The sequence below is a fragment of the Populus euphratica genome, unplaced genomic scaffold, assembly GCF_000495115.2.
Source record: "Populus euphratica unplaced genomic scaffold, PopEup_1.0 scaffold17.1, whole genome shotgun sequence".
Classification (NCBI taxonomy): domain Eukaryota; kingdom Viridiplantae; phylum Streptophyta; class Magnoliopsida; order Malpighiales; family Salicaceae; genus Populus; species Populus euphratica.
The window spans coordinates 1378663-1399712 of NW_011499884.1; the positions used below are offsets into that span (position 1 = coordinate 1378663).

Sequence of the window (21050 nt, forward strand, 5' to 3'; positions counted from 1 at the left end):
CCCTACAAGTGGCTCAGAGCAATTCCCTACAGCAAGAGATTTACCGTTTGAAGCAGGAAATTGAGTGTTCGAACACAAGATATTGGGCCTTAATGGAGCAACTGGACTTGTTAGGTTTAAGTCCAGAGTGCCTTGGTTCATCTGTGAAGAACTTGCAAGATGAAAACTTGAAGCTAAAAGAGGTCTGCAGAAAGGACTCAGAAGAAAAGGAAGTTCTCCAAGAAAAGTTGAGGGCAATGGATAAACTTATGGAGAAGAATGTGGCATTGGAAAGTTCCCTCTCAGATTTAAATCGCATGCTGGAAGGGTCAAGAGAGAAGGTTAAAGAGTTGCAGGAGTCCTCCCAGTTTCTTCAAGGAGAAAAATCCAGTCTTGTTGCTGAAAAATCCATCCTGCTTTCTCAGTTACAGATTATGACCGAGAATGTGCAGAAGCTCTTGGAGAAAAATGCCTTGCTGGAGAATTCTCTCTCTCGTGCAAATGTTGAGCTCGAAGGTCTGAGGACAAGGTCAAGAAGCTTAGAAGAACTCTGCCAGACGCTAAGAAATGAGAAATCCAATCTTCAAGATGAAAGAAGCTCCCTGGTCTTGCAGCTGAAAAATGTTGAAGAGAGGCTGGGGAACTTAGAAAGGAGGTTTACAAGATTAGAAGAAAAATACACTGGTCTGGAGAAGGAAAAAGATTCCACACTTTGTCAAGTAAAGGACCTGTGGGGTTTTCTTGGTGTAGAAAAACAAGAGCGTTCATGTTATATACAGTCAAGTGAATCTCGACTGGAAAATCTGGAAAACCAGGTCCATCAACTAAAAGAAAAAAGTAGGTTGAGTAAGAAAGATTTCGAAGAAGAACTAGATAAAGCTGTAAATGCTCAGGTTGAGATCTTCATCTTGCAGAAGTTTATTAAAGATTTAGAAGAGAAGAATTTATCTTTATTGATTGAGTGTCAGAAACATGTAGAAGCATCCAAATTCTCAAATAAACTTATATCAGAGTTAGAGACCGAGAATCTTGAGCAGCAGGTTGAAGTAGAATTCTTGTTAGATGAAATTGAGAAGCTTAGAATGGGCGTTCGTCAGGTTTTGAGAGCTCTTCAATTTGATCCGGTTAATGAGAATGAAGATGGAAGTCTTGCACATATTTTGGACAATATCGAGGACCTAAAAAGTTTGTTCCTTGTAAAGGAGGATGAGAAACAGCAATTGGTGGTTGAGAATTCGGTGCTGTTAACTTTACTAAAACAACTGAAATTAGATTGTGTTGAGCTCGAGTCAGAGGAAAGCATGCTTGAGCAGGAGTTAAAGATAATGGCAGAGCAAAATACCATGCTGGAAACAAGTAACCACGAACTGCTAGAGATCAACAGGCAATTGAGATTGGTAGTGAACAAGGGAGAGCAGCAGGAAGAAGAATTGAAAGCTCAACTTGAAACCCAGCTTGTGAATCTGACAAGTTTGAAGGGTTCTTACCAGCAATTGAAAGAAGAAAATTTGAAGGCTCTTGGAGAAAACAGATCGTTGCTTCAAAAAGTTTTGGACCTCAAAGAGGAAACGCGTGTACTTGAAGAGGAAAACAGTAGCATTATCCAGGAAGCTGTAGCTGTCAGTAACATCTCATCAGTGTTTGAGAGTTTTGCAACACAGAAAATCAAGGAACTTGAAGCCCTTTCTGAAGATACCAGCTCTCTAAATGTGATTAACAGAGATCTCAAGCAGAAGGTTGAACTGTTGGGGTATAAACTGCAAACAAAAGAAGCTGAAAGTCTACATCTTAACAAAAGAATTGAAAATTTGCAGCAGGAGCTACAGGAAGAAAAAGATTTAACAGATCAATTAAACTGTCAAATTTTAATTGAAACAGATTTTCTTCAAGAGAAAGAAAAAGAGCTTTTCCTTGTGGAACAGAATATCAAGGCTACAAACAACTTAAATGCAGAATTTTGCACCACTATCGAGGAGCTGAAGAGGCAATGTGAAGAATCTAAAATTGCTAGAGATATCATAGAGAAGCGGGTTCTTGAACTGTCGCAGGTATGCACAGAACAGAAAATAGAAATTGAATGCCTTCATGAAGCAAAAGATAATATGGAGTCAGAAATGGCTATGTTACACAAGGAAATCGAGGAAGGACGGACCAGGGAAGATTACTTGAGTTTGGAGCTGCAAGGGAGAAGCAATGAATCTGAACTCTGGGAAGCTGAGGCTTCATCATTCTACTTTGATCTTCAAATATCTTCCATCCATGAAGTTCTGCTCCAAAACAAGGTTCATGAGCTGACTGCGGTTTGTGGGATTCTTGAAGTAGAAAATGCCACAAAAGATATCGAGATTGAAAAAATGAAAGAAAGATTTGGCATCCTGGAAAGTGAAATTCAAAGAATGAAGGCTCATTTGTCTGCATACGTTCCAGTCATAAATTCGCTGAGAGAGAATTTAGAATACCTTGAGCACAATGCACTTCTACGGACAAGTCGAGGACAAACGGTACTGTTCTTTCTTAAATATCAACTACTAGAGCAATTCAGCATATCAACTCCAAGCTAGATATGTAGATATTTTATTTCCCTTTTCAAGTGGCTTAACAAGAAGAAGATGAATTTTGACGCCTTAATAAGCCCCTTTTTAAGTCCCAGGGCAGATATATCTTCTTCTTATAAAAACTCTTATCATCTGAGTTGAAAGATACAAGGTTTAATGTAGATTAGAAAATATATTTCACATCTTCTCTGCACAAATTTCAAATATTGAATTTTAAATTATGGGCTTATTCTCTTCGTTCATAGCAAATTAAATATAGTGATGTGCCCGTGTATGAGTATGTGTTGTGTAGAATTCAAGCATGCTGAGCCAATCATTTAAGCTGTCTCCTAGTCTTGTTCTATTCAACTGTTTTATGTAGATGGTGTGCATTCTGATGATTGGTCTTCTTCTTATGTATACAGGGAGTAGAAACGACTAGTCAACTTCATGAAAAGAGCCCTGAAGAACTCATAAATGATGAAAGCACTGCAGAAACAGATGGAATTTCAGATTTGCTGGAGATGAAGTCTAGAATTAAAGTAGTTGGGGAGGCTGTGATTAAAGAAATGGATAGGCTTGCAGCTGAAAAGGCAGTGGTGAAGGAAATGGATAAGCTTAAAATGCCACAAATGGGAAACACTGAGAAACCCTTAATAAAAGGCGCTGAACGGTTACAGCTGAGATGTTGGTCAGCTGCAGAAAAGGATGTCAGGAAGGAAAAAGTGGAGCTTGCAAATGAGCCTGCTGATGCATCTAAGCCACAGAACAAAAGGCCTGAAGTTTCTGAAGTGAGGAATGGGATTTTGATGAAAGATATTCCTCTTGATCAGGTCTCAGAATGTTCATTATATAGAAGCAAGAGAGAGCATCCTAGGAAAGATGACCAGTTGCTTGAATTATGGGAATCTGCTGAGAGAGACTGCCTTGATCCGATGGCTGACAAACAAAACCAGGAAGCTGCCTCACTGGAGAATGCCACTGCACGTCGTCAATTCAAAAGTGCCAAACGAAAGAGTCAGGATCGCTCTTTGGAATTGCAGATTGAGAAGGAGGTGGGCGTTGACAAGCTAGAGGTATCAAATAGCATCAGTACAGAATCCAATCAAGAAGAAAACGGAGGAAAGATCTTGGAGAGACCTGCTTCCGATTCTCAGAAATTAGTTTCTCTTCAAACAACAGTTGAAGATTTGAAAAAGAAAATGGAGTTGAGGAAGAGAAGCAAGAGAGCCAATGATCTTGAATTTGAAAGTGTAAAAAGACAGCTACAAGAAGTTGAGGAGGCTGTTCAGCAGTTGGTTGATGCCGATGACCAGCTAACAAAGGATGCTGAAGAGAGTCCCTCGTATTTGGAGGGAAATACTTCAGTAGAAGTGGAAGAGCACGACTCCATGCGCAGAAAAAGAGTGGCAGAACAAGCACGGAAAAGGTCTGAAAAGATTGGAAGGTTGCAGTTTGAGGTGCAGAGCATCCAGAGCATTCTGCTAAAACTGGAGGATGGAAAGAAAAGCAAAAGCAAGCGCAGATTCTCTGGAAGTAGAACAGGCATCCTCTTGAGGGACTTCATAAACAGCAGTGGCAGGAGAAGCAGCAGAAGGCAAAGGAAGGGTTGCTTTTGTGGGTGTGCAAGACCTTCAACTGAAGAAGACTGAGGTAACGACTTTAAGGAAAGCCTTCGATTGTTATTGCTAGCTACAGCTCTCTAAGTGTTCCAAACTACACGTATCTTAAGCGATTAAGTTAGACTGAATCTATTCATGTTAGCTTAGTAGAAACCTGAGAATAGGCTGATCTAGCAAAGTAATAAGCTGTTTCTCCAGCACTCTTACCATTGTAATCTCAACTGAACTATGCCACTGCAATCTAAGCTTCTTATATATATCCAGAATGTCTCGTTGGCATCAAATATCACCCTAGCGAGTTGAAATTGAAAAGTTTTCAAAAGACATTTAAATTTGCCTTGACTCCTGTTTAGACCTCCACTCTTCAGTTATTCGCAAATGATTATCATCAATGTTTAGAATTCTACAACTTAATCATCAGTACTGGATTGAATACTTCCCCAACATGGTCCAACTCTTCATTTACTTCATGGTCTTTGTTGAATGAGTATCCTTGCTATCTTCTGCGTACCAACTGAGTTTGCTGGCAAGTTGACTTGATGCTGCTCGCACAAAGATAAATAGAGGGAAGAATTACTTCCCTCGTGTAAACCATCTATGAGATGAGAAGAATTATCTGCTACATTTGATTTCATGTACTCAACCTTTTGGTTTAATGGGATCGACCATGTTTATTAACACTTTGAACTCGAGGGCCAGGATTGCAGACTGGTCATCGTGCAGGCGCTGAGTCCAAAAGAGCCACGTCTAAACAATTAGCAAAGGCTTCAAAACCTGCGATGGATAGACTGTTGTTTGATGTGCTTTATATTCGAGCCTGTCTCTTTGAAATTGGACTAGGTTGTTCATGTGCTTCCTGTCTTGGACCTCTTATCTTATCTGGGCTTTATGCTCCCTTTCAAGTGCTTCCTTAGACAAATCTAACAAAAGAAAAGGAATGCAATCTAAAGTTTTTTTTTGTAAGGTCTTATAAGGAAAAAAAGGGGTATATTTGAAAAATAATTTTCAATGTTGATTAGAATTCATGTAGCAAATGAGAAGGGATTTGTTTTTTTTATTTTTTTATAAATTAAAATCCTTTTAGAATTCAAATTAAAATCGTAAGAATCGAATTTAATTTACAGGTTACAAATAATTTGATAAGCTTTCAAGTCCTCGGAAGTTTTTTAACTAAAAAAAAAAGGCTCGAATCAGGGATGCAATATTTGATTCATTGAAGGGTCATCTTTACCGAGAACTGCTTGACTTCTAGACCTGGAACGACAACTAAGAATGGTCTTCTTCCAGAAAGAAAATGACTTACTCTCTGCGCAGCATATATCCTTTCTCACACATGTATATTCTCTTTTATCTTTGCCTGGAGAAATTTTTAGGTAAAAATGAAACCCACGATGGAAGTTATCCATGAGCATAAACGGATCTATCAGTTAGACTAGTTCATAACAGCCCAGAGAAAACTCGAGCTTAGATTGCTAATGCTGCAGAACTGGATTCTGTTTTCAGTTATGAATTTCGAATTTCGATCCACTAACCCATTAAGTATTGGGAATAACGTTCAATTACTCGTAGTCTTTGATAACACAATGAAGTGTTGAAAATCAACCTTTATAACAGAAGATGAACAAAAATTGAAAAGGAAATACAACATTATACAACGGCAGTTGGATTTTATGACCACAAGATAGCATTTTGTGTTATACAAGCAGAGTGGAAAAACTAACAGACGACAGAACTACCACCTAACATGCCTCTCAACGCTACAAAGGTTTAAAAAAATTTCGTTCGAGCTAACATTCATTTCAATGCTGGGGAGTGAGAGAAGGAAATGAGGGTATGGATTGCAGTATCAACTTCCGACCACTTCGAGGACCAGGGGATGATCCAAAGTTATTTTGAGGAGGAGAGACTCTCTTGCTGTTGGGAGAAGAAGTCTTAATGCCAGAGCTTGGAGAGTGGTTTTCTCGAAGGATCTCAGGAATGTCATCATCCGGGACATTCTGGCATTGTTTCTCAAACTTTGATTGAGGTCGAAGAATATTTGGTTTTCCATTTCTTTGGCCAGTATATAATCCACAAGATGATCCAACGCCAAGAAAGGATCTTGGTGGTTTGCCCTTGGACGAAAACTGAACCAGTGGTCTGGCATCAAATTTCAAACATCATTAAAAATCTAATGAAAAAATTTAACTTTTTAGGCGGTAAATGGTTCAGAAAGTAAAACCTGCAAAACCGTAATGGTGTTGTGGGAAGAGCAGAATTTGGATTCTGCTCATCATTATTCTGGAGTTCAGTTTTCTGTAATATTTTATCAACCCCATTCTTCACACTTGCATCTGTTTCATCTTCTGGTTCATCTTCCATTTCCATTGAAGCAGCTCCTGAATTCGGGAAGTCTGGCACAACACATTTAGAATCAATATTAACATCAAAAACAACAATTAATTTATTTATTTGTTAAATCATTTAAAGCCACAACATGATTAGAGAAAGGTTTTGCGTGTACTAAGTAGCAAAAATGTATGAAAGCAAACGTTTGGGTACTCACCATCCTTTCTTCCAAATACATTCTTGCATCCTTCACATCTGCAGTTAATGGAACATCCAACACCACCCTTCGCAAGAGAACCATGATTTGAGGAATCGATTTTTATTAAAAAAATAAAAAAGCATACAGAATATGCTAAGAAAACTACCTGATAGCATTCACAGTATTTCTTTAAGCAAGTTGATTTCTTGCAGTTGCATCCTCTTTTATGCCGGGCAGAAGCAGGTGTTTTGATGGACTCATCCTAGTTTGAAGAAAAATTCAAGTTAAAAGAAAAGTTGGCTGTTGCCTGAGCAAAAGGTGAGATCAGATTTGAATTATAACCCTAATTTCAGGTGCAGATTCAGAGCTCCTAATCACTTTGGGAGCAAATGCAAGTGGGTTGCGAGACTCGATCTGTTTGCGAGTTGCAAGAACAGTATCTTCATGAATAGGCTTGTTGAAGCAATCTTGACATGCGCACGGCTCGATGCAGTAGACACCAGCAGCAAAACATTCACAGTAACTGCATGGAGTGCATATGACATGAATATATGATCATAATGACACCACGTAAAGGAACTGTATAGACATGTCAAGAGCCAAAGAAATTGGTGAGAGGAAGAAACGGGGCGGAAAAAACTTAAATATCCACCTCATCATACCAAATTAGAGGATATCATAAAATTTGAAACTATATGATCCAAGTCTGAAACTTATTAATGGTAAGGGCCCTTGGACCAGGAAGCTTCACTGATGATGAATTTTTTTGTTACCTAAAGACAGCTGCATTTACTTCCATGGATAAGAGAATTCAGATAAGATACAACAGCAGTCAAACCGCAACATCTTGCTCTACACAGGATAAAAGGTGCTAATGTGTTTAGGCCTACATCAAGAGACCTCTAAGTAATGAGATCTATTTTTGAATAGCACATATGATTATACTTATTTGGGTCACAGCTAGAAACAAGATCCCTGATTGAATTAAACTTCACAGCTAAGAACTTACAGTTTCAAACACTTGGATTTTTTACAGTTGCAACGCTTGCAGGCCTCAGGTTCTCCTTCCAACCTACGCCTGGAAATACAATTTAAAAGGCAAAGCATAAAAACGTGAGAAGTGCATAAACACAGAAAAAGTGTAAAACTTATGAGGTGATAACTGTACAAGAAATATATAGCCAAAGAACATGCCTCTTCTTTTTTGGGCTAGTCTGGCTGAAATCTTCCACAAGCGGGACAGCATTTTCATTGGGGTCATTGTCTCTTTCAGAAGACACTAAGGTCAATGATTCATCAAGTTCTTGATCAGTTGTTCGGGAGTTAAAAGAGTCAGCAGAACCAGGCAAAGTAATGGAAGAAGAGAAAGTTTCAAGCTTGATTTTGTTGCTATCCTTGGAATTTATTGCCAAAGCATTTAAGTGCAAACCAATTCCAGGTAAAATGCATCTTGAAGAATCACCACCGGGCTTAACAGGCACCAATGGCGTATTTTTAGGGGTAGTTTTCTCATCCAACTGCACTAACACTGAACTAGAGCTTGAACCATCATCTATGTTCTTCCTACGGCTTCCAACCTTCTCAAAGTCGAGACAGCGCCTTCGCATGCCACGATGCAAATTAGAAACAGCCTACAGAAACATAAAACAACTCAACTGTCTTCAGAACAGTCATAAAGTTCCTCAAAAATTAAGAATTTGAGAACAAGAAGAAAACAATTTTGCTCAAGTAAAAGACAATCCTTCAAAATTACAAAGGAGTCAGGATCTCAGAGAAAAGGAAAACTTTGAACAATGTGTTTCTGAGGTTGCAGAGCTGTCTTGGCATCCAGGAATTGAAAATGCAATGGAATTAATGATGCAACTTCAGGATATCACGCCACTTTAAGAATTACAGCTGAATTCTTGATACAAGTTTATTCATCACAGATTGATTAATGGTGCAAATATTTGGTTTGCCAATTCTACATCTCTGCATAATTGTTATATTTTATATGATAAGCTGCTAGATGGAATTTATGATGAATGCAGTGGAGCATGTCAATACGAAATTGAAAATGGTTAGGGAGGACATTCTTTAGTACAAATTACAAGGTACTAAATAGGAAAGGCTTTCTAGGTTCCCTGATAATGCTGTGGTTGAGAGAGTAGCTAACTGACTCTGTGTACTTGGGCGCAGTATGACCCTATTGTTTTACACTTGCCTAGTTTCTTGCAAAGCACAAATTGGTGCCAGTGCTCCCTTTTAGGATGTTTATAAATAATTCTTCCTGCAGGGTTTAAAGTTACTCAAGTAAGTAGATGGGAGTTCATGCTAGCATAACAAAAATAACAACTAAGCATTCAACAAATAAACAGGATGCATTCCATCAACTAGACGGGTGCAAATTATACAGCAGAAATTGAAAACATACAGGAGTTGCATCTTTTTACCTTAGAAGCATTACTAGTCATGTATTTGTTTGGATCCTCGTTAGCAGCAAGATTGTCCTGTGTCGGGTCCATTTGTGTCAGCTCAATGGTTTCCCCAGGTTGAGTGGAAGGGTCTCCCATCTCATTTTGTTCACCAGAACCAAAGGGATTGACTATTTGCGTTTTGTGCAACTCATTAAAAGAGGTGCAAAATCCTACAACAGGGTTTGGTGATTTCTGAAAAAGTTCCTTAAAACCATCTGCATCAATGGGAGAATTAAAAATTAACAGATCAGCGGCATCTGATATCAAACTTTCCCAGTCACATTCTGTAGCCTCTTTTTTACTCTCAATCTTGTATAACCCTGCTGGATGCACTTGACCTTCAAGGGAACTTTTATGAGAAGTCCCGTTAGCAAATGGAACAAGTGACAATGACGTGCCAGCCGATTCAGACACCATATCTGTCTGAGTACCATAACGACCGTCAGGGCTTCCACAGCCATATTTTCCGCCGGGCCTCCCCCAGCCATATTTTAACGTTTGTGGCAGTTCAATTGCGAACTTCAAATGTTCACTAGGAGGTTCAACTGAAGACTCTCCAATGGACATCCCAGGATCAAAATTCTCATGTAACTCAGCCGAGTTATGATACAGCTGAGCCGCATCTACAACTACCCCTTCATCTTTACAGACTTCGTTCCCATTTCCAGAGGAAGACTCAGGTTTTGAGAGATCAGAGTAGTTATGCCTGAAAACAGAAAGGTAGAAGTTGGACAAACATATATATGCTTTTCTTGGTGTCTAGACTGATGAGAATGGTCGAGAAAGCAATTCGATTACCTTTTAAGGAACCTAGTTTCCTTATGAGAGCTGACATGGGGCGAAGTGAAAACGGATGGAAGGGATGCAAAACTAAGCGAGTGGAACGTTTGAGCAATGTTAATGGACTTCACTGGCTTGATAGGAGAAAGACTATTGATATAGTTAAAAACAGGAGAATCCTGCAACCAGTAGCAAAAAATCATCTCAAGTCATTGAGCAAAGAAGCAACCAGATGGAACAAACACAAAATCCCAACTAGCTGATCTAAAATTCAGCAAGAATATCATTTCAAACAGAAGTGAAAAAAAAAACTTACTGATAAATAAAAATACAGTGTTCTTTTTACAATGACCATAAAAAGAGAACGAATTTTGTAAGACTCAATACAAAGACCACATAGATCCCAACAAATGAGGAGAAATTTTTTGTCTTTCACAAAAATGAGTGTAAACTAAGATCTCAAGCTTGAAACGCTACTTCGTTCTCTTTGTAGTTGAAGAGGCATGAAGACAATACAAAGAAAGAACCAGATTGCAAAGATTGAACTTAAACCACATGAAACTCAAAATTCAGACGAAGACAACTAACATGTCAGAGGATTGAATCGAACAAGACAGGAGTACCAGAACAACCCAGGTATGTCTTTCTTTGACAAATCCAGGTAAGTCAACTCACTACGACACCAAATCAAAGGGCATGCACTGAATCAAATCACCCAAAAACCCCATTCACCAATGCAAAGGGTCAAAGAGGTCAGAAAAGGAAGGAGAGATGCACCTCGAATTTAGAAAGAGTAGCGGTGATCTGGGTCTTCTCTGGGGTATCCATTGCCAGAGAAGAAGCTGCTCCACATAGCTAGAGAAAGAAAAGGAAAGAAAGCAATTTACACAAACAGCTACTGTTTTGTATTTTGTTCGTTTTCTTTTCTTTTTAGTTTTCGTGTAGGCAGAGAGGAAGAAAGAAGAAGGAAAAGGATTCAAGAGAAGAGGCGGGAGGGAGTGGATTTTTCTCGTAGAGATAACTTTATTGACCCACTCACCTCACCTCACCACTCTCAACTCTCGCAAATCGCAACCCTCCAGACCGCCATAGATAATAGCCATGAGGCAGCCCCACAATTCCAACATCTGTCTGCCTATGTGGTAATTTAGTACACGCTGTGTGTCACTGTTTTGTCTCTGTCTCTGGTTCTGTTAAAAAAACTGACGGAGGAGTGACTCCCTCGCCTTTTACTTTTCAAAAAGTAACGTATCCTCTCTCTTTACTATCGTAAGATTTCTCTTTTTCCGTTTTTTTTATTGAAAATTATTAAAGCTGTTTTACTTGCGGTCTGCTGCCATTGACTAGTACTGTCTTTGCGATTCTTTTGAAATTAAAATATAATGATGAAATGGATCTTGTATTCTAGTTTAAAAGCATTGAGAAATAAAAATAAAAAAACAGAAGAAAAAAAAATTCTAGGTGATTTTTAAAACAAAAGAAGAAAATGATATTTGCATTTATAACCGGTAGGTTATTTACAGGTAAAGCTTTTTATTACCCCCATTTGGCGCCATTATTGGTCAGATCCATCAATAATTGAGATTATAAAAACACATCTTCCAAAATCATCTAAACAGAAATTAAATAATAAATTCGTGACAATCATATTTTATAAAAGAAAATGATGGTTTTGCCTATGATTTTGATATTGGTGTTTGCATTATTTTTTTTAATCGAATCGATAGAATTGTACGAATATTGACGATTGTTATTTTTTATCTATATGAACTTGGAATTCTCACTTTTTTCTAAGATCGCTATTCGAAATGTATTTAAAAATAGCTTCGGTTTGTGCTTCTCCCGATTTAATTAATTATTATGGCAACATAAAGTGTTGTTGCATTAGGTTCTTTTTTGTGCTAGATTGTTTAGAATTCGGTGGTATATATGTTGTTTGATTTTATTTTCTTACAAGAAAAAAAAATTATATTTGGATTGATATATCATCCTTTCACTTTTCAAGCCCAAGCCTCGAACCCAACATTCAATAAGATTTATTTATATAAATACATTAAATTGGTGTAAAAAATGCATTATTAACTAAGAATATTTATAAGAAAAACTGAGAATTTATCTGACTTTGGTATACTTAAAAGTAAAGTATATGTATCATCGTTGTGTCGAACTGACGGGAGCAAATCCTTATACATGCACTCTCGGGAAAACAACAAATGCATTTGACAGCTCGGCCGAAGGAAATTGGCCGCTTAGCAAAAACAGGAAGAAATATGAAAGAGAACGGACAAATTGGTAATTAATTAGCAATAATGCCATTCATCTCGACCGTATGGACAATTCGGATAAACATCACAATTCTGAGTTAATGAAGGGGAGAAGATTGATCGAACAAAACGTCGAAGATGTTAAGAGTTGGATTATTGAGGCAAAAAACAAGAGCCATTAATGGTAGATAGCAACTCTCTCGTATTCTTTGTAGGTAGCCCCGCAATGCCAGGCCATTTACGGCTTGAAGCCCCTGTCAGCCAAAAAAAAAAAAAAAACCTCCACCTCTAATTTAGTGAAAGAGCGAGACTTTAGCTTATCGAAGCGTGATTTAGCTTTTTGAGGGTATCAATTTAATGAGCAAATGTGTAAATAATGTTTTTAATGTACTTTTATTAACTTACCTGCCTTGTTAGAGGAGTTGTACACGATCGATGTGCAATCAAGTTCCAACCACTGTCTATTGTTTTTCCCCGACCATTTCTGTTCTCTAATTACGTGCAATAACCTCAAAGTCCAAAAATAAAATGGGCCATTAATTTCTTTTTAATAGTTATGCCATCGTAAAATCGAAGAAAAACAAAAAAGAAAGATGATATCTGCATTTAAAACTAGTAAGTATGTACAGACACGGCTTTTTTTTTTTAGATTAAAAAAAATAAAATAAAAGTACTCAGGAATTATCGATTTTTAAAGACATGTCTTTGAAATAGTTTCAATTTGTGTTTTTTTAATATAATTTAATTATTTCAACAACATAAAAGTGAATTGGGTTGTCGAAATCTTTTTGGGTTAGATTTGTACACTGTTAAGCCAGCACTCATCATGGCGTTTGGTTCATCAAATTTAAGTATGGAGGCCACCTACATTTCACACTCAAACCATCAAAGTAAAAGAAACTTCAGAAACTTTATTTCCTCCTTACATAAATACAAATACCGTGCATGTTCATCTGAGAGATAGATAATAATCATGTTTGCAATGGTAATTGCGGCCATGATCGAATAGAAGAAAATGTTTGGTTAACACATAGGGTTAAAAGCTTATTTATATATATTGTAAATAGTTAAATATTAGTGTTTTGAAAATTATTTGTGTATGTAATAAAAAATTATTTTTTTCTTTTTATATATTTGCGTACGAGTAAACGCTAATATCGAAAAAAAATATTATTTTTTTCATTTTACAAGAAAAATAAAAATTCACTGATTATTTGCCTGTAGGTACACTAAAATTAACATGGAAATATAAATTATCATTATAATTATTTGGGACATGCAGTCAAAATCTATATTTAGTTTTTAGACATTTTTTATTGAATAGTAAATTTTTACGGTCTTGCTAAAGTGAGGAAACGCCCCGATTAGTGTGTTACAATACCAATCAAAGCCAGTTTTTATTTATTTATTTTTTGTTCGTAGTAAACTCAAAGCGATGACAAGGAATGGGAGCTCTCCGAATCTTTCCCAGATTTCAACACTAAATTTATTTACTACAGAACCAGTACCTCAATGGATCATCATCACCTCAGGTTAAACATGTTGCATGTGATGTTCTTGATGTTGCAGTTGCAGGTTTCACCTACAATGTGCCATATTAATCTGGTATTTTAGCAGCTGTACATGTAGTCTTGAACTGGGAAACATATGTTTCGTCGAATATCAACTAGGTGAACACAACCTTCCCGTGACCAAATATTGAATTTTATTGCAAGTCTAAAAATCCCTACCACCCTGCTGCTGGCCCCTTACAAGAGGCTGTGTGGTCATGTGGAAATTAACACTGTACTATTTTCCACAATTTAATATAAGGTAGGTCCATCCAAAGGCCTGTAGCCTGCCTAGTCGATATACATCACCGTTGAAAGGATCATCGTGGCTGACGATAGTGACAGCTGGAGACATGAGGCTTCGGCGCGCAAAGATTTCAAAAGGTAGGTTATTTGGTATTGGCAGGTTTCTTGTTCCCCACGGGTAATAATAGAACTCAACCAATTTTCTACCCATAACACTCCTTTTAAAAGAATTCATTTAAACCTTTTATTAAATATGGACAGCAAAAAAATTTCACTCGGCCGAGGTGTAATACTAGACGCCCATACATGCCTTGTATTTATACATTCCAATCGGCAAATTATTTCGAAATATTCTTCGGAGCAAGAAAGCATCAACTGATCAGGACATTAATTATATGGTTTGTTGGCCCTTCACATCAAAGTTTTAAAACCTCTCAAGTGATTATCATCTACTCATATTTACGCCCCTTTTCATGTGCTGGGTGAGTTTGTTGCGCATTGAAAAGGTAATAAACTCGAGCATCTATCATCTCTTATATTCATTTACCTTTACAAGTCGTTCACTTTCCCAAAGTCCCAAAGTCGGGTGTCTAGCAGTAACAGCAGGGGGAGGGTCTTTTGTTAGGGTACATGTGGTCCCTTAAACGTGAAGAAAGGCGTGTCACGTGAGACCCCATCCTCGCATGAAAGCCCAGGCCTCACAGGGTCAAGCAAATTAGAGCAAGAACTTCTTGAAACAATGATACATCCGAAGACGGTACAGCTCAATTAATTAGAATTTATAGATTTGTCCTTTAAAATTTATTAAAATATCATAAACTTCAAAGTTATTAAAAACTTATCTAATTATTAATTTTAAGATCTTCATGAATTAATTAAAATAACCCAGAATTTAAAAAACAATATATATATACATGAACGAACGAATAGAGAAATACATTGTTTTTTTTTTGTTCTTTCCCAACTCCCCACATTCTCTGGAATATGAACTCCATGCCAAAAATCATAGTGTCGACTAACATGCGTACTTTATAGCATGTTCTTGCTGGAAAAACAACTTTGTTTTCACTTAGTTATCTGACACGACATTGACAATATTGTTAGCATTGAAATTGACACCCATGTAGAACACACAGCGGGAAAGAAAATCAGTGAAAGCTAGCGGCAAGTACGCTGCACTTGTTTTTTTTTTTTTTTAATACAAGTATAATAATGCTATAGTAATTGTGTATGAATTAAGAAAATGACTCCACTGTTTTTAAGACCTTATGTGAATGTCAGATAGTGGATTGCTAGAATAAAGTTTGGTTGACCAACTATTAAAGACTTTAATTGTTTAATTTGGGATGCTCTTGCAGTTTACAAGCGACCATAAGAAAAGTCACGGTTAAAGTAATCTCGTTGAGGCACTGTCTTAGTACTGCTTACAGAATACATGCAGAGACGGGCAAGTTCCTCGTAACATTTGCATCTTTTCTTGTGAAGCGGGCATTGCTAGAAACTTTCTCTGGGTTTTGAGTTCTTTCTGGTACTGACTTCATTAATTAATGTTCTAGTTAGGTGGTTTAGTCAGGATTTTGGATTTTTTCCTTTATATTTTGCTGAAGGAACTTTCCTAATTCCCAGAAACACAAAGTCACCAGAGGAGGATGTAATGGAGAGCTAACTTTAGTCAGTACAGGCGGTAGTGAGCTAGCTAGTAGCGGTAAGATTAGGAGTGGCTGTCTATTTTCTGCCTGCTAATCACCGCATGTTTAGTTTGGTCCTGACATGGCAAAATGGAAACACATAATTATTAACCCACCCTCCTCCTAATAATGCGTGTTTCTGCCCATGTTTTTTTTCTCGAGTTGGAGAGGTCCACAGTTAGATTAGGCCTCTCGAAGATGTGCACTGCACTCATGGCAAAATCAAGATTGCAAGTGCCAGTTATAATCACACTGTAGTTTTTAACGTAGAGTTGGATTATTGGAATCCCATCTGCCACCATCAAGTAGCTATTTGAATTTTGATGGGGACATTTTTATTCTCTTTTTTTTTCAATGTTTTTTTCCTGAAACATGTAACCTTCATTTCAATGGACTTGGAATGCTCTCGGAATCCTTGAATGTCCATTGCCTCGTGCCGCTATGAGTCCTATAATATTGGGCCTGGTCTGTAAGAGGCCCATCAATAGCATCGTGTCCTGCGAGTTCTATCATGGCAACTGGAAAACTTTGTTGGCCCAATATCGAAACGAATAAACAGATAAAATACAAGGCAACCGTGGATTAAATACAAGTTTGAGAACCATCAGACTGCATTCCAAAGGCCACCCCCATGTCTTGAAGAAAGAACAGGAAGCATGCCACGGACCTATCATTGGTTTCTTATGAGCACCTTCCTGGGTTTGCTGCAACTTCAAAAAATTGAGTGTTTTGGTAGGCTAGCCTGCTAGAGGATGTAGCGGTTTTGGTCATGTATAGAGAGTGTGAGGTACCTGATGCTATGATGATGACTCGGCGTCTTGGACTTCGCAATCTGATGGATTCCCTTTGTTGTTGTTGTTGAATTTGTGTCCCGTTGCCTGTTGATAACACAATAATAAAAAAAAAAAAACACATGTTTGTTGAAGCTGATGATCAACCTAGCTTCATGTGAAGCTCCTTTTTTGGATTGGATTGGTTAGGCATGGCCCAATTTAGCTACCATTTTCTCTATATTTCATTTTTCTTCACCTCGTTTCACTTGGTTTGCAGCAACCAGGCTCCATGAAGCGTGGTTTGGCTGATGTCCAATCAAGCAATTTTAATTTCACTGGGTTATTTTTAGTTTATTTCTGCTTATTATTAATGAATAGTAATATATATTATATTATTCATAAATAATAAATTGAGATGAGCAAAAAATAATCCAGTCAAATCAGAGTTTGAACTTGTTCATAAATAATATTTTTTCACTAGTATCTTTCTATTTATTTTTCTATATATTTTACATATATTTTTCAAGATTATATATTCTTTTGAAAAAGAAAATAGGGTAATTCATTTAAATAACACTGCATAAAGAACACTTTCAACAAGATAGAGAATATATCCTTTCTCTACACAAAAAATATTATTTTTATTTTCTTTAATTTTTACCTAATTATCACTTGAGAAAAAAGACTTAAATACTAATTTAAATATCAGAATGTCTCTTGTTTTACGAGGAATTTGTTTTACAAGTGTAGAACTCATCATTCAAGAAGAGTTAATATTTTTCTGTGAAGTTTTTTCATAGATTTATCATTTGTCTCGGCAAACTTAAATGGAAATTGAAGATTATTTTTACTTGAGAAATATGATATTACACGTGAAGAAAACTCATGAGTACCATTTTTTTTTTTTACTTCTATCTCCTGTTCCGCACCCAAAAATACATGTCATTTAATTTTATATAATTACATATAAATTAAATTTTGATTTTACTTATATATATATATTAGATTTATTATTAGTCTTGCTAAACATAATTAATATCTTAATTGGTTTAGCACAAGAAGTTATGTTATGTGATGAATTTTGATATTTCATTATGTTATTATTCATTTTGATATTTAATTAAATTCATGTACATAGTAGGTGTATGAATTTTAAGTACCACTAGATATAGCTATGGCTGTTATATAATATCCACGATTTAAAACCGCGCCTCGTTTTTAAATTTTATTTTTTGAAATGTTCATATTTAAATTTTATTTTTTAATATTTTCTCTCTAATTGTTTGATTCCCTACCAATCTCAACGTGATATCTGGGATAATAAAATCAAGACTTAAAACTACAAAAACAAAAAACAGGAGTACAGATTTAGTGAAGCTTCGCACAAAACAGGAGCACACAAGAGAGATGATTAATGCGATGTCGTATACATATGATAAACGGTTTGATAAAAACTTTTTTCAATCTTTTATTGTAGCTTTTTTAGCTTGATTTTTATCTCCAAGTGAGTTTCCTCTGTTATTTTTTAGATTTTAAATTTTGAAAGCGTCTTATTTTTATTTATTTATTTGTTTTATTAACATACCAATTCTCATGCGAAGCATTTCATGAGAAAACTTGATCTATGTAAAAACTAACTCAAAATTGCACTTAGCATTAAAACTAGAAAAGCAAAAATTGTTGCCAGCCCGGCTATGATACAGTATATTAGATATAATATCCACGATGGAGCCAATACAAGAGACAAAGTAATTAATTGTGTTTTATTAGTTAATTTCCCATTAAAAGTAGTAACAATATCTCAATGGATTTTTCTTTTCTAATTATATCTCTCTAATTTTTTAAAATAATTATAAAAAATAACTAATATGATATCTAGTTATTTATTGAACATTTTATTTTTTCATACAAATTGTTTGGTTAGTATTTCAATGTTTAAGATAGAAAAAAATATAAAAAAGATTAGACCGTATTTAGTTAAAAAATAAAAATAAAAATGTAAAGATTGAAAGGTTATAGTTATCCTTTATTAAAAAAATTAAAAATAATTTATATAGATATAAACTATTAAAAATAAATATAAAATATAATATAGTTATCACATACATATTGAAAAGTTACTTAATAATTCATATTGATGTAGGCTACATAGGTATTCTATATCTAAATATTAAGAAATAATTTATGTAAATGCATGCCATAAAAAAAATATGAGATATGAAGTATAATATAATTATCCAACATCAAAAAGTTAAGAAATAATTAATTTGAATGTAAATTATATATAGTTATTTCACATTAAAAAATTAATAAATAATTAAAGTGGTTATAGATTATAAAAAAAAATGAGACTAAATATTTACAAATTAATTTTATATTTCTTGAATTTATTAAAAAATAAATAATCAAATCAAATCTCACTTAAATTACACCGAATTACCCTTGAGTTTTAAATTGACACCACAAGTTTTCAAGTTTGACCGACCATTTGCCCTTCAAGATTTATATCGGCCTCAGGCTGCCTGAGTTCAACATCAACCCACTAAACCACCAGGTTCATAAGCATGCTCATGATAAGTTGATAGCGACAGTTGATGATTTAAGCATTGATAACGCAGCGGTGAAAAAACTTGCCAGGTCAAACAAATAGAAGGCTTTTCTGGCGATGAGATGTGAGCATGTCACCTTTGGCCTTGTGTTCTAACAGGAAATAAATAAAAATATTCTTTCGTACTCGTTTCAAAAGTATTTTTAAAAGAATTTAATTTTTTTTTAAATTAATATATTTTTTATGTTTTCAAATTATTTTGATATACTAATTTTAAAAATAATTTTTAAAAAATAAAAAAAATATTATTAATATATTTTTCTAAATAAAAAGTATTTTTTTTAAAAATAACAACCATACTTTTAAACATGTTTAAAGATAAAGGTGAAGCACAAATCCACCCTTCCCGATTTGTTTCTTTAAAAATGCTACCATTTACCAATCGATTGATTCTTGTATGGATCAAAACCATTTTTTTTTTAAAAAAATCAATTTCATACGAAAGCACTGGGAAAAACAAGCATTTGGAATCCTGTAATTGTCGAAAGAATTGTTATAGTTAATCAACTTGATTTCCAAAAAAAAGTTAAATTTAAAGAAAATGTAAAACATAACTTGGGTCAAAGTGGAAAACATGGGACAATATCACGATTAGAGGTCCTCCACTGCCACACATCTCATTCATTTGTTTTTCCAATCGAGTTTTTGTCTGAATCTGTTGAATGATACATCCCCAGTTACAGGATGCAGGCTGCATAAATAGAAGACAACTCGCAACTCCAAATGCCTTTATTTAATTACGCCATGCTTAATCTCCCACTGTACCTGCTTAGATTTGAACCAGGTTCGTCAAACTCTAAGAACAGAGGACGAAAATAGAGAAACAATTCAGAGTTCAACCTAGCACACATTAAGTACAATATTTATACATTTCTCTCGTCGAGGACATAGATATAATTGCACAGAAGTATTTTTTTTTTAACATGTATATTTAAACTATTTTATATTTACTTTGATTAATTCTATAAATTTTAAAATTAATAAGTATATATGTTTTTGGTGATTCTAAAAAAATTTAAACTTGTAATTATTATAAAATAAATTTAAAATATAATCAATTAAACTTCTCCTCGAGTTTGCACAAAAGTATTGTTATGCTATGATTCATTGCCGCTTGTTAGCAAAAATCTTAAACTATCCAAGCCTTGTTGTTGTTTTAGCAAAGAGCAGCATCATTATCATAATATTTCTTTACAATGAACTCAAAGGCGGCAGAGTTCGGACATGAGTCCAGCCGAATGTTAGTTATTGTCGTGTTAATTTACGACATATGCTCATTGTTGGACTTCGACAGTGACAACAAGATCTCAGGTGTAACTGCCCAGCTTCAATATTCACAATCCATATTAATTAAGTATGCATAAATTCATGAAAAAACTCTTAACGGACTTCTTAATTACTTTGTTTACTTTGATAGGTTGAATTTAGAAGACTTGAAAATGTTTTTTCTTTTCTAATTCCTAATCCAAACAGGACGATAATCGATAACAACTTACAAGTCAGAGAGATGCAGCTCCGATTCTACGGTTAAATTTCATCCTACTTTCCTCGTTCTAGAAAAAGAAAGTTATCGTAGGATTAATAAAAATGGCGTTATAATTAATATCATAGAATATCACGATTGAATATTCTAATCAAAATTTTAAGAATCATGGGATTTCCTTAATAAAACAAATACGAAAGAAGCGAGAAAAACCTTTAGATAGACATAGCATTTGCAGGGTACATAGAAGTTGATGTACGTATCCTTGCTGGTAAGATGCGTTTTGGTGGCTCCGAACGTTCATCCACGGTGTTGATTTTTTACGGTAAAAAGGTTAAAAATAACTTGTTATCCCTTCACTTTTGACATTTGGTCTAAGTGAACCCTTTACAAGTAATTTGATCAAATAAATCCTTTTACTATTCCACCTCTAATTCGAAACGGAAGGTTCGATGTTATCAATTCATTTGTGGAGGGATCAAATTGACAAAACACCACTGCCTGTAATTTTTAGCCAAAGAAAATGTTTACTCCAACTAC

The 21050-nt window shown here is 35.4% G+C and overlaps 2 protein-coding genes across 3 annotated transcripts in view; one reads left to right on the plus strand and one right to left on the minus strand.

Moving 5' to 3' along the window:
• Positions 1–4392, plus strand: part of LOC105130030 (putative leucine-rich repeat-containing protein DDB_G0290503) — an 8281-nt gene extending 3889 nt beyond the window's left edge. Inside the window, exons 4-5 of the mRNA XM_011032345.1 lie at positions 1–2480; positions 2939–4392. The exon at positions 1–2480 is cut by the window's left edge and continues 1665 nt beyond it. Of these exons, the coding sequence (XP_011030647.1) occupies positions 1–2480; positions 2939–4165 (3707 nt within the window). The 3' untranslated portion in view covers positions 4166–4392. The remainder of the gene's footprint in view (positions 2481–2938) is intronic.
• A 1285-nt stretch (positions 4393–5677) lies between these two features.
• LOC105130031 (protein tesmin/TSO1-like CXC 2) lies at positions 5678–10982 on the minus strand. 2 transcript variants are annotated; one of them, XM_011032347.1, is made up of 10 exons: positions 10676–10982; positions 9917–10077; positions 9095–9824; positions 7857–8293; positions 7672–7740; positions 7005–7185; positions 6829–6924; positions 6681–6747; positions 6357–6513; positions 5678–6274 (listed from the first exon to the last, which is right to left on the minus strand). In XM_011032347.1, exons 1-10 carry the CDS (start codon positions 10724–10726, stop codon positions 5935–5937), a joined length of 2289 nt encoding a protein of 762 aa, XP_011030649.1. In that variant the 5' UTR covers positions 10727–10982; the 3' UTR covers positions 5678–5934. The 2 variants fall into 2 exon arrangements, with proteins under 2 accessions (XP_011030649.1, XP_011030648.1); XM_011032346.1 differs by having other exon boundaries at positions 6357–6528; positions 10676–10981.
• Positions 10983–21050: the final 10068 nt, after the last annotated feature.

Bases quoted from the DNA above. Each gene is read 5' to 3' on its own strand.
- LOC105130031 (XM_011032346.1), bottom strand. From the start codon at position 10,726: ATGGATACCCCAGAGAAGACCCAGATCACCGCTACTCTTTCTAAATTC. The intron at 6,529-6,680 runs GTGAGTACCCAA...GTGTTGTGCCAG, and splicing joins TGTATTTGGAAGAAAGGATG to ACTTCCCGAATTCAGGAGCT. The intron at 6,275-6,356 runs GTTTTACTTTCT...ATTTGATGCCAG, and splicing joins ACACCATTACGGTTTTGCAG to ACCACTGGTTCAGTTTTCGT.